This window comes from Mus pahari, chromosome 10 (genome assembly GCF_900095145.1).
Source record: "Mus pahari chromosome 10, PAHARI_EIJ_v1.1, whole genome shotgun sequence".
Taxonomy (NCBI): Eukaryota; Metazoa; Chordata; class Mammalia; order Rodentia; family Muridae; genus Mus; species Mus pahari.
The window spans coordinates 68,552,626-68,566,967 of NC_034599.1; the positions used below are offsets into that span (position 1 = coordinate 68,552,626).

Genomic DNA, 14,342 nt, shown 5'->3' on the forward strand with positions numbered 1-14,342 from the left:
TGTACAATCTTGTGTGTTTATATACTTAATGTGTATATATACTTTATGTGTTTATACTTAATGTGTATATATACTTTATGTATTTATTTATGCTTATATACTTTATGTGTACCTGTGTGTTTTTACACTTGACGTGTACCTGTGTGTTTGTATACTTTGTCTGTTTATTCTTGCGTGTTCTTCATCCTCCTTTGTCCCCAGTCCTATTCTGTGCTCATTTGCTCAACAAATGTTCCACACACCTCTGCAATCCTCAGGTCTCCTGCCTCAGTGCATTACCCTCTATTCTAAGAACATATTTTTGTGTTCTCCTTAACAGAAAATGCAGTCCTCTCACACCTAATGGTCACATTTTTGTCCCTTACTACAGAAGACAAAAGCATGGTCAAGCCCCATTTGTATCATTAGCACCTTGATGTGATATAATTATTGCCAACCTGTAACCTCTCAACCCCCCTGTGTTTAACACTCAGAATGACCCACTTATCTGAGTGTGTGTGTGTGTGTGTGTGTGTGTGTAGCTGGTAGGACTATGCTCTATTAAATGCATAGCCTAATGTCTAGCACAATGTTTAGGAAATGGCATGTGCTCAAGAGATACAGATGCCAAGCTAGTTTTGAAGGAATTAAAGGTAAAAAGACAGTCATAATCAATTTAATGAATCATCTGCTTCTTGTAGACTGTGCCCTGGGCCATCATCCTAGAGGGAGGACTCCCCACAATGCACAATAATTAAAGTGCTAAGAATACAGTTACAACGAGAAAAACAAGTGTCCCTTGGCTTCAGATCTGGAATTCATAGGAAACAGGTTGAGTGCCTCTCACCAGAAAGCTGAGCCTGCTGAACCTGAACTAGATTGAGCTGCCCAACTTATGCATCTTGCAGTTAGGGCAATGCAAAGGCAAGTAGCCAGCTATACATGGAAGGGATGTGTTAAGGAGACAGCATAGCTAGGCATGTAGTTAGCACATTTGGGGTAAAGAAGGGGTAAATGCCCACCTGCCAGGCACTCGCTGATGTGTTCTGAATGTGTGTGGTTCCCTAAATGTCAGCCCTGAAACCTAATCACCAACATGACAGTGTCAGAAGGTGGGCATTCAGGAGAATAGGCAGGCATTGAGGGCAAAGCTCTGATGAATGATGCTCTTACAATACAGGGCCAAGGGAGCCCTTCTCCACTTAATCCTTGTGGAGCACAGAAGATCAATAGCTGGCAGTGGGACAAATGTTGGGGTGCGTGGGGGCTGATGCAGTGAGAGATGAAGTTTTGATACTCAGCATCTACCTAGTTTATGGTGATTTGCTATAGAGTTGCAAACGAACCAGAACATCATTCTTTTGCATTTGAATTCTTCTTTGCTCTCCTCTCCTCTTTTTCTCTCCCATTCTCTTCCCCTCTCCCTCCCTCCCTGCCTCCCTCCCTCTTTCCTTTCCTCCTTCCTTTTTTTCTCCCCACTTCCTTCCTATTTTCCTTCCTTCCCTCCTTCCTTCCTTTCTTCCTTGCATGGTTTTATAAGGTGCAAGGTACCATACCCTGGGGCTTTCATTACTGCTAAGCAAGCACTATCAATTGATCTTCACTTCAACCCATAGATACTTCTTCACCTTAGCTAAGCCTTGGCTGCCTCATCCATAGGCAACCGGGAACAATGGTGCTACCTCTTCTAATGAGTTTCAAACTGGAGCAACGGTAATACCTCTTTTAATGAGGTTAGGTGATAACTGAGCTCAAGTAGCTAGGTACAGTAATAAATAATGATAGTTAGAGTCATCTAGTGAAGATTAAATGTGGGATTTAAAAAGTCAAACAGGCAAAGATCAGAGACATCTGTTAAAGTATTTCACCCTAGCAAGAAACTGCAGGACTTTGAGCTCCAAAGTTACTGTGAGGCATCCATGAAGAGTCACGCTCAGTACCTGCCGAAGGATACTGTCTCCATAGCTACTAGCCAGGTGGGGTCAACACAGTGGTTAAAGACAAAAGACAGTAGAGTCCAAAGAGTCTGGCAAGTTTAGTTTGTTGGTTTGTATTTAGACATCCAGAAGCCCTTAGATGCGCTTGAGGTTACTAGGCCCAGGCGGTGGTGGGTTAGCATCCAGGGGAAGCACACAGGCTCTCAGGGCTGAGGTAATGAGTATGGCTTTTGCTGTCTAGCAGTTTGTAGCACAGAAACGTGTCGTGTCTTTTCCTGTGACATCATGTGGGTGGTGCTCCATGGATGCCTGTTTTTCTTTCTGGGGAATCATGTACGTGGGCACAGAGTTGACACCTTCCCACCCTTCCCATTAGTTGCTTTGTATCGGAGATAACCCCAGCCCTCCTCCCTTCACATGCTTTCTGTCTCTTCATGGAACAGACCTGCGACTCCCCCAGAGGCCACCCCCTCCTCCCTCCTCGGAGACTCAAAGCTGCATAGCCCACAGTTCTTGCAAACAAAGACCTAGATAACTGGGGGAGTGGCAGTGTGATGAAGCATCTCTCCCACCCCTGTAGGTGGCTCTGTGATGAAAATGGGGGCACGTGGGCAGGGGGCCCTCTCATGAGGAACTGCCACCTTCTACAGAAGTGATTTGGCTGTCACTGAATCTGCCCCCAAGCCAAGCCCTAACTTCTGCTACTCTGGCTCTGTCTGTACCATCCCTGCTGCAGATCGGCATCCTGACTGCGGATGCAGCCTCCTAGGATGAGGTTGGGAAATGCTTTCACTAAAATAAATAATAAGAAAAAAAAATCAGGACAGGTTCTTTTATCTCATTGGTAATTCCCGAGATTTCCCATTTAGTGTAAAGAAATATCTTAATGGCTTAAGTGGACAAATCAATAATTTTTAAATGTGCTCCATTTTTCAAACATGTCAAGGCAAAATTAAGGGAGAGATTAAAGAAGGAAAGATGTGTTTTTTTTTAAAATATCACGTTTAGTTTCTTCACATCCTATTCAGAAGTGAAAAAAAATCAAAACAACAACAAAACAAGACCACAGCAACACATGAAAACAGCTTTTCACACAGCTTTTCTTCTGCTTAGGTTCATCCTTACATGGCCTCTGATACCCAGGAAGTTTGATACAAGCAGTTCAAACTGCTGCTGGAGGCTGCCTAAGACACACTGACCCACCATGCTTCTTCCTGTAGGGTGTAAACATGCCCTAGGGCACCATCTCCAACCTTACCAGCCTTACCCCCCTGTGACAGGCTGCAACAGGGTGAACAGGCTTCTTCACTGTTATGCCTAAATACAGACAAAAGATCACCAGGCTAAGCATCAGACATCTACTCTGAGATGAGAGGCCACTGTTTCTTTAGGAGGTAGAATTCACTCCATGCAATCCTACTGTCTTTTAAGGTGAGGCTTCTGTTTTGGACTGCTTAGATCTATAATCTATCTATCTATCTATCCATCCATCCATCCATCTACCTTACAAACAATATTTAACAGGTTAGAGATCATTATGACATTTTACGGTTTATTTGTCTCTGTGTATGTGTGTCTCTGTGTGTGTCTCTCTCTCTCTCTCTCTCTCTCTCTCTCTCTCTCTCTNTGTATGTGTGTCTCTGTGTGTGTCTCTCTCTCTCTCTCTCTCTCTCTCTCTCTCTCTCTCTCTGTGTGTGTGTGTGTGTGTGTGTGTGTGTGTGTGAATGCAGATGCCCACAGAGACCAGAATAGGCTATAAGATCTCCTGGAGCTTGAGTGGCAGGTAGTTGTGAGCCTCCCCATGTAGGTATTAAGAACTCAGCTCAGATCCTTTGCAAGAGAAGTGAGTGTTCTTAATCACTGAACCATCCTAGCAGCACTTGACATTTTTAAACTAAGGGTGTTTATATCATTCTTCCCTAAGCCCATCTTTGCCATCCTCTTGCCCCTGATCTCTGCTTGTAACCTCTGTTTTACCAACTCATTTTCTCATCTCTGTCTCACATTTTCTTTACCCCCATCCCATTCTTCCTCATCACATATTACTTCCCGTTCTTTGTTTCCTGCCTAAATTTCTGGCTTCACTCTCACTTCCATCTGTTTGCTTATAGACATCAGAGGCTAGGATCTACATAGGAGGGGTGGCATAGCTCTCAGATCTGTTTTGTCTTTTTATCCCATACACACAGGACAGTTGATTCTGACACCATGGACCAAACCCAGAAAAAAAAAAAATATAACCCTGGGAAGTCTTAGGGATGAGCTCTACGTTCTCCTCCACTAAGTCAAGGGGTTTGGACTAGTGGAGTCTACAAAGGCCTTGTGGACGCTGTGCTCCAGACAGGGCCTATGGTGGCCTCATGTTCCTTGCTCCTGAGAAACTGCCATCTGCCACCTCCTTCATCGTAACAGGACTGAGGAGCACACATGAGTACTGAGGTTCCCTGCACAGCAAAGCACAGGCATGCAGGTGCTGGGTAGGACTGAAGAGGAGTGGTTCTCCTTCCATCGCACCTCTGTCTACCACAATGGAGCCACCATTGCTGAAATAGCACTGAAGGCTAATCTGGAAGTGTAGCAGGCTGGGCCCATTGCCTGTAATCTTTGTGATGTCTGGCTAGATCTGGGGTAGAGGTTAGACTAATGTGAAAACTTCGTAAACCAGAAAATGAAAGTTTGTAGGATTTATTGATTTTTTTTTTTCCTGCAGGGGAATAGACTTTCCATCTCAAGTTTTTCTCAACTTTGCCTCCTGTTCTCTTTTCCTGAATTTTTCTCTGAGGTCCTAGGACAAAATCAATAACATAATTCTCCATGGATACTTTTATATATCTTAATCTTGACATTGTATTCACTAAAAATAGCATCATGATGTTGCATGGGCATGACTTTACTTCTTTTTTGACTTTTCCCTTCTTGCTTTCAGAGAGTTGGATGAGCTCTTTGTTTTGTAGAGGAAGTGAAAATTATTAATACTAAATAATTTTCTCATAAAGTATTTATAAGTGCTGTTCATTAGTGTTTTTTATTTTAAGTTGAATTAGCATAAAGATTACCATTTTGTTTTGAATCATTTATTACAAAAAGGCTTGAAGTTTTATGTCCATCCATGTAAGTGCCAATGAGACAAGCTTCAATAATTTGTCAAGGTGCTCATGTACACATGTTTGTGTATACAAGCTTGGGGATGGAGAGAGAAAGACAGAGACAGAGGCAGATAGACAGATAGAGACAGGGACAGACAGAGACAGAGAGACAGAGAGCTTTTAAAGTCACAAATATGTTCCTTCTGGGTGTTAACTGGATGTGGAGGCAGGAATTATTAACTCTCTTTTATGTGAAAAATGAGGCCAGCAATGTTTTAAGTGGGATGTCTATATCACTTTCTTCAAGGATCCTAGTACCTCCAGAAAAAAAGGAAAAAAAAATAATTCAAGAGCTGGAGGATGGGAAGGAGTGCTGTTGAACTCTGCTCAGAACACACGGATGTTGTATCTGTGAACTCTCAGCAGCTGTGGTTATCTGCACAAGCCCTGCTCTGGCTGGGCTTGTCACTATTCCTAACTGGGTGGAGAAGAGGCTCATAGACAATTCCTTTATCTGAAGAACTACATAGCTAAGTTGTATGTGGGTATGTAGGTAGAAGGGGACCATTTGGAAGAAGTAATTCAGAGGGAGGGGGAGGAACAAGAGAAAGTAATGGGGGCAATAAGATCAGTGTACAGTATATGCATTTATGAAACTGGCCAATATCACTTAATTCACACAAAATTATAGAGTAGAAACAGAATGAGATGTCGACCTTTTAAATGGAGTTCAAGGCTGTAAACTGTCTATCATGTCGATTAGCATGCATTGGGTATACTACAGTGTTGCTTCTTCTGTGGCATGATGTGGGCATGCTTTCCTTCCTGCTCCCTCTTCTGTGGCTGACCAGAGCATGTAAACGCTCTCCTCTACCCACTTAGTTTTTTTTTTTTTTTAAACATTTATTTATTTATTATATGTAAGTACACTGTAGCTGTCTTCAGACACTCCAGAAGAGGGAGTCAGATCTTGTTACGGATGGTTATGAGCCATTTGGTTGCTGGGATTTGAATTCCAGACCTTTGTATGAGCAGTCAGGTGCTCTTACCCACTGAGCCATCTCACCAGCCCCCCTCCCCCCACTTAGATTTTTATTTTTATTTTTATTTTTTTATTTATTTATTTATTTTTTGGTTTTTTGAGATAGGGTTTCTCTGTATAGCCCTGGCTGTCCTGGAACTCACTTTGTAGACCAGGCTGCCCTCGAACTCAGAAATCCGCCTGCCTCTGCCTCCCAAGTGCTGGGATTAAAGGCGTGTGCCACCACGCCCGGCCACTTAGTTTTTTAATGGGCTCATTATCACCCCAAGATAAGTCAAGAGTTGATTCCACTGTTACTCAAACTGATTTCATCCTTAGGTCATTGGCCCTCTTTGTGCTGTTGGAAGCTCAGCCTGACTGTAGCTGGTGATGTGAAGGGTAAACTGCTGGGCCGGGTGTGCATGACAAGCCTTGAGGACTCAGGAGGGGAAGCCTGGGAAGTCCAGGCCAGCCTAGCATAACATCTAAGAAGACAGGCATCCAGGGAAAAAGTGAAAAGCCTCAATGGATCAGGTTAAGGGGCCCTAGGTAGCTAGTTTGGACCAATTTTGTACATTTGTTTAAAAGTCAGGAAAGAATACTGGTGTGTGAGTTCTGCAATCTGGCTTCTAGTTGAAATGTTGCCTGAAATAAGCATTCAGTTCTTGATAGGGCACCAAACATTCTGAGCTCAATAATCCACTGGGCTCTTCAACCTAATGACTCCAACTGTATATGGTTATACAGAAAGATGATCATTAAGTCAACACAGGCTGCTTAAAATTTTACTTATTTATTTTATGTGTATAAGTATTTGGCGTGTATGTATATATGTATGTATGTATGTATGTATGCCATATGTATGCCTTGTGCCCACAGAGGTTAGAGGGCATCAGATCCCTTGGCACTGGAGTTGTGGATGATTATGAACAACCATGAGGGTTCTGGAACCCAAACCTGGGTCCTGTCCAGGAACAGTCACCAAGCTATCCCTCTGGTGGCCTTCTCCTGCCTGGTGACTTATCATTGTAGTTGTTAATGCCTTTACCCATTGTTTATACCACATTTATTTATTAATTGTCTTTAGAGCTTACATGAGGGTTAAGTTATAGAGAAGTAAATATTGTTTACTTTCTTCTAAGAATAAATCCTCTACCCATGGGGATGCTCAATATATTCAACCTATTTAAGTGTCTCAAAATATCATGGTTGCAAACATTGGTAATGGAACCTCAGAGGGAGAGGAATCAATATCCAATTTGCAAACAACAGAAATAGCCAGATCTTATAAATGCTGTGAATTTAAAAGGGCTTGTATTAGGACACAGGAGCATGGCATAGCGTCAGTGGAGGAGACAGAAGACATACCTTACAATGCCTGCTTGCTGAACACTTGGTGACAGACCCTGACCTTATCTGAGATTTGAAATCCTCAGGAATTAATATGGGCTAAAACACATGCTTTGTGGGACTCTGGAGCCTCATTAGTTTAGGATCCAACATTATGTCCACATTTTCATTGTTTCTATATTTGAATCTTTTCTAAATAGTGAGGATGATCAATTAAAATAATTTGCACTAGGCACGATGGTTCACACCTGTAATCTCAGCCCTTGGGAGGCAGATATAAACTTATACCATCTCCTTGGTTACAACAAGAAAGAGGCGGTTCTTAAGGAAACATAACTGATTTTGGAGAGAGATTTTCAAAATTTCTTGCTAGTTCTTAGGAAAATCTGTGATGCTAAATGCACATCTTTACAGAACTCCATTCTGATCCATATGGAGATGTTGGTTTTTATAGAAGAAACAAATCAGAGTTATTACAGATAATGTCACCTTCTGGATTGTCCACATCTATTGTGATTATTATATAGCATTTTTAACTCTTCTAACTTCTCTAACTTAACCTGAAATTTCATCTTTTTTAAAAAAAAATAGAAGTGAAAGTGTTCAAAGTTACAGCCTACCTATTACATCACAGAAGGGAAGCCATATCACATTTAGTCAAGAGCAGAGAGAAATGAATGCATACATGCATGGTTGCTTTTTTACTTGAAAATGTTCAATTAAATGACTCTACCCAGTTCATGGCTCTTTGCCTAGGGAATGGTATCACCCCTGATAGGCTGATCTGTTTTATTTAACTACCACAAAATGTATACACGTGATAGATAGCTTTAATTATAAGCTTGACACAACCTAGAATGCCCTGGGAAGAGAGTCTCAATGATGCTTTCTCTACATTAGGTTAGCCTTATGGTATGTCTATGGGCTACTGTTTTAATTAATATAAGTTCATCTTAATGAAAAAAATCTTTGAAAATTTTAATGATATTACTTATTCAATATCAAATAACAAATACTGGTTTAAGAAATAGAAATAAAACATGGAAATATTTCTTGAGTTCAATGGATGAATCTTTACTAAAAAAAGGACTAAAAAAGGAACAAACCCATTTCTTAGGCATGATCCAAAGCATTTTTTTCTCTTCAAGATTCACAATATTTATTTTTAGATGGCAATACTCTTTATGTCTGTTACTGTTCTATTCTTATTTATTAAAATGCTTACTTACAATTCATTATAAATACAAAGATTAAAATGTAAAGATTTTACTTTTTATTTTTATGTGGTGTGTGTATGTGTGTGTGTGTGTGTGTGTGTGTGTGTGTGTGTATGCATGAGTGTAATGCCCATAGAGGTCAGAAGTGACAATGGATCCCTTGGAGCTTGAGTTACAGATAGTTGTGAGCTACCCAAAATGGATGCTGGGAACCAAACTGATATCCTCTGAAAAAACATGCAGTTTTTAACCCTCAACCCTCTGGATCAATTTTAATTGTTGTTAAGTTGAATAAGTAACATTGAGTTATTTTAAGAGATCGTTCCTAATCACACTTTTTTCAAAGAAGGAGTTGTGTATCGCAACACACACTCATAACCCAACACATTAGACATAGAGGCAGAAGAATCAGGAGTTCAAGGTCATCCTGTTACATAATGAGCTAAGGTTAGCCTGGATTACATAAGATTCTGCTTCAAGGTTTACAAAGAAGGGGATAGATGGTTGGGAAACTCGGTGTTTTGTTAAGACATAGTATTGTTTAACTTAGCTTTTGTCTGATCCAGTTGTGCTGGGGGAATGTTAATGCACAGAGAACACAAGGAAGCTCTATGTCCATTACTGACTGCAGCTAAGCTCCAAACGGTCTCACACTCACACTTTCCTCTGTCTCACTCATTTCCAGGCAGTCCATGAACCTTACCCTGACTGCAAACAGAGGGGGCAGACAGTATGTTGCCATGAAAAGGCATTGTGTTGAAAACCAGAATTCATACAAAACAGATTTCTTCGATAGCATTTTTCAAAGAGAATTTCAGAATAAAGTTCAGGGGTGTAGAGCCAACTTATACACAGCCAAGAGTAAGGAGGGCAGGAATTTCTGGATCTGCTATCGGATAAATAATTTTAAACAACAAAATTTAAGATAAATTGTTGTTATAGAAAACAGAGTGAGTGTGTCCATTCTGAAGTATCAAAGGATAAAGAGCCTATCCACGTAGGAATACGGTATACCTAGAATCAACACAGACTATTTCATTCAGCCTTCTCGATAAATCAAGAAATATCTGAGGTAATTTTTATTAGCCATATTCATTCATATTGCCTATGGTATTGCTAGAGCCAACATGGACTAGTTCATGTAGCCTTCTCAGTTAATCTCTGAGGTAAATTTTATCAGCCATATTCATCCACTTCAGGGAAACAGATTTGTGTGAAATTAAGAAACTACTGCAAGGGTCATATGCCTAGTTGCATTTGCCTTTAGCATTTGAAGACAAGAGCCCCATTTCCAATATCCATGCAGATGTATACCCATCAGACAGTGAAGATAAAATTGGGAAAACATTCACAGCTGTAATTTCCGGAGTGTGTCCTGGCTCCACTTTGGGTAACATTGTATATGGTCACAATCACACATAACTATTAACAGTACACACTGGAGGTCACTTTGAGGTTCTACAGTTACTGGGGATATTCTTTCAGCCTGAGGACTACTCTCTCAAGTTCCTAATTCAGTCCTATGGGGACACCCCGGTTAATTTTCATTGTCTGCTTGACACAATCTAAAGTCATCCAGGGAAAGGAAATTTCCATCGAAGAGTTGCATCAATCATATTGGCCTATGGAACTATATATAAGGGACTGTGTTAACTGTTAACTGATACAGGAGTGCCCAGCCCACTATGAGGGGCACAGTTCCCTAGGCTTTCTAGGAAAGATAGCTAAGTATTGTTGCCTCCCCTAGCCTTGAAGCAGGCTGATTCAGACCTTGTTGCCACTAAGCATGGGACCACCTGGGGTGGAACCTTCCAACTTACAAAGCAGGTTCTATTGTCTACACCTGCCACTGCTTTCCTCCAAAACATTATTGCTACCTACTGAGACCCTTGAGACCTTCCAGAGACAGCATCCTGCAGATCACCTTCAGCTGTAGAAGGGCATCAAGAACAGAGTGGTGGGGGATGGGCCTCCTCCCTCTATATAAGCTCAGAATCTTAGTAAACTTGGGGGCTTTGATCAACTATGTTGTCTTAGCCTTCCTTCCTTGTTTGCCATTTAATCTCTTTCAGCCCCAGCCCGCCTTTCAGGAGTACCAGGTTCGAGTGTGGAGTACCAGGTTCAAGTGTGGCTGCGGGTGGTTGCACTCAAAGTATAACCCAGAGAGTGAGCCAATAAGCAACATTCCTCTTTGTTTTCCAATTTCCCTTAATGATAGACTGGGATCTATAAAACAAAATAAATCCTTTCTTCTCCATGTTTGGTTCAAGTATTGTATTACAACAAGGGGAAAGTGAACAAGAACAGAGACTATACCATCAAGTCTGTGACTGGTCGGCCATCTGTGGCTCATCTGTGTATGTGGTAGGAGATAGCCCAGAGAGCGTGTTGACACAAAAAGCTACAGAGCTCTGGTATGAAGACACAGGCATGCTCTACAGCCTGAGTACTCACGCTGCAGACAGTCGGCGTTGAGCAGGTCCTGACACTTCTCGTGGCATTTCACCCCACACTCCAGACACTTCATGCCTTGCCTTGCGATGCCCCACAGGAGCCCTTCACATTCATAGCAGTAGGTGGGTGTGGTAGCCGTCCAGACCTCGAAGTTGTGGGGAGTGGTGGAAGAAATGGGGTAGATCAATGCCTGCAAGGTCTTCCTGAAGACATGCATTTTCTGTGAGTTTAAGAGTGGGAACAAGGCAAAGCAAATTAGTGGATTTGGGGAACTTCCACACAAAATAGACCATTTTATCATTTTTCCACTGGAATTGCTATTTTGGGAGAGCCTTTGATTTTGAGGTAAGTAATGATTTTTTTTTTAACCTGTCATTCTGCTCATTTATTCTTCTCTTTTAAAGACCAGTTTGGCTGTTTTAACTGAAGAACTCCCCAATAGTCTTACAGACCACAGTAGGCTCCATTTGTGTACAGGTTTTTCTGCAGTTTCCCATAGTTCTAGTCACCTGTTAATGACTGTGCCTCACTATACCACACATGGAGAGCAAGGACGGATGTCTTACCACTCACAGCAGCACTCAGAGCCTAAGCTAGGCCCTGTCTTATTAAATCAAAGCACTTATTTATATGACCAACCTTAGCCTTAGTTGGCGTATAGTAAAATTATTAAGTATGTGGAAAGCATTTTTAATGCTAACCGTACTGTTTGAACATATCTCCATGCCTTTCATATTCCACCCGACCCTTCTTCCCTGACTGGGGAACCTTGCTAACACTTCACCTTCAATGTTTTATGAAATTTATTCTGCAAGGAATGATTTCCAACACTCATTACTTAGAAAAGATTTTTTACCAACTAATTTACAAGAAAGGTCTCGCTGTAGATAAAAGTTAAATGTGGTATTCTCCATGGTGCCCGGTACTGTCCAGGCAGATGACTGTAATGGCCATTGGTGAATCACAAACATTCACCAAATGATTATCTAGAGTTATTTAATAAAAAAAAACCATGTAATACTTTACATGGGTTCCTTCGGCTACTGGCATGTTGCTAATTGTTCTGGCTTGTTTTGTGTGTCAATTTGACCCAAGCAAGAGTTACCATAGAGAAAAGAGCCTCAGCTGAAGAAATACCTTCATGAAATCCAGCTATAAAGCATTTTCTCAACTAGTGACCAGTGTGGGAGGGACCAGCCCATTGTAGAGTTGTCATCCCTGGACTGGTAGACCTGGGTACCATAACAAGTTGTGCTGAGCAAGCCAGGGGAAGTAATCCAGTAAGCAGCACTCCTCCATAGCCTGCCTCTGCATCAGCTCCTGCCTCCAGGTTCCTGACCTGTTTCAATTCTAGTCCTAACCTCCTTTGGTGATGAACAGCAGTGTGGAAGTATAAGCTGAAGTATAACCCTTTCCTCCCCAACTTGTTTCTTGGTCATGATGTTTCATTGCAGGAATAGAAACCCTGACTAAGACACTAATCTATTTTAAACCTTTGAAACCTTTCACAACAAACACTACATTCTAAAAGCCACGTATTTTTCAAATTATAATAGATCACATATTCCATAACATAATTAATCAAAAAGAAAGAAACTAAAAAAAAAAAAATTATATAATTAAGATTTTTTTGATGAATGCCCTTGCAGTGCTTTATCTACGTAAAAGTAGAAAAACAATAATATTATTTTTACATTACTTAACAGATTTTAACAAGGAAGGCTAGTTTTGGTGTGTGCAGACAGACCTTAGACTGTTTAAAGGAGTATGGATTGTCTCATGCCCTGAAAAGCCTCTGCAGAAAGGAGAGGGAACGGGCTTTTCAGATCCTAAACATGTGCTTGGTTTAAAAAATCTCTGTGCTGAGAGAGAAATCAAGGTATTACCTTAATACCTTATTTTTTTTTTTTTTTTGAAGTGTTAGGACACTGGACAGAAATAAATAGCCTTCTTTGTTGTAAGTATCATGAAAATATAAAATGACTGAAGAATAAAGTAATCAGGCTTCTCGCCAAGAGTAGTGAGTGGTGTTGTAAGCCGTCAACAGCACGCCATCTGCCAATGTTAATAGATACATCAGGAGCAGTGCTTGGCTGTCTCTGTGTCATGCGCTCCCCTGGCTTCCTGCTACACTGCTAATTGATGCAAGTCCATTTTCTTAGCACTCTACGGGGTTCCCTCTTGAGATTATATAAACCAAGAATGTTACATACTTAAAAGAGTCTCATTATGATAGCTTGAAGGAAAGTATGATTCTTGTTTGAGCCAATGTCCCTGCACTTGACACTCACTGGGCTCATACCTTTCAGAAGAGAAATGCAGAAGTGGCATGTGGCACAGCGTCACTATTTATAAACACAAGCATCTGTGAGATCCACAGGGTGAACACTATACAATGTGACCTTTGAACTGTCCTTTAAACAAGAAGTTCACTGCTCCAAGTTTACCAGTATAAAAAACTGGACACAATGTCAGAGTGGATTAACTCATTAGCATAGCCATCTTGAAAAACTGATCCATGATCTTAATATTTATTTAGGTAAGGTTTTAGTAGAGTCAAAAAAAAAAACCAAAGTAAATAATACTACTTTACTTATATTATTACATTAGAGATGATAATTATCATATCCCAAAGAAATTTTAGAGTTCACCCACCCACCCAAAAAGGTGGAAAGGTATATAGGGAGTGACTTGGAGGCCAAAGGACAGTATAACACAGCATGACACATGTGCCGTGCATTCACTACAGTCAAATGGATACACACGTGGATGTATAATTATTGATATTTATTTTTTGTATTTTATAAATATCCCCCTTGTATTTAATTGCTTAATAAATTAAAGCAATTTTATTTATTAATTTATAAATAATAATTATTGCTTATTGAATATAATGCCAACCTGGCCTATAGAAATGAGATCTTCTATAAAATAAAATAAAATAAAATAAAAGGTCAGGGAAAAGAGAGGGCAAATAAGAAAAAAGATATGATTGAAATGAAGAAAAGAAAGACCCAGAGTTGGCAAAGATGAATTTCTTACAGGGCTGATTTTACAAAATTGAGAAAATACAAGTAGATAACAATAAGACTATAAAGACACACATCTTTACAAATTTTAATTAGACAAGCAAGTAAACAGTATTGAATTCTAAAGTGTAGAAAGAAGAGGTTGCGATTGACAGCCAGTGGCAAAGTACAGGCCTTGTGTGTGTGAGGCCTGGGGACAATTCCCGGCACTGGCTGAGATGACAATGGCAGCCAAGAGAAGGCAACCTTCCATACCTCACATGAGTATT

General features: G+C 40.7%; 1 protein-coding gene across 5 annotated transcripts in view; it reads right to left on the minus strand.

Annotated features, from left to right (window-relative positions):
- Unc13c (unc-13 homolog C) overlaps window positions 1-14,342 on the minus strand; it is a 496,297-nt gene that overhangs the window by 251,510 nt on the left and 230,445 nt on the right. For all 5 annotated transcript variants that reach the window (XM_029543555.1, XM_021206602.2, XM_029543556.1 and 2 more), the window contains one exon: window positions 11,045-11,264. In XM_029543555.1, coding sequence (XP_029399415.1) covers window positions 11,045-11,264 — 220 coding nt within the window. The remainder of the gene's footprint in view (window positions 1-11,044; window positions 11,265-14,342) is intronic.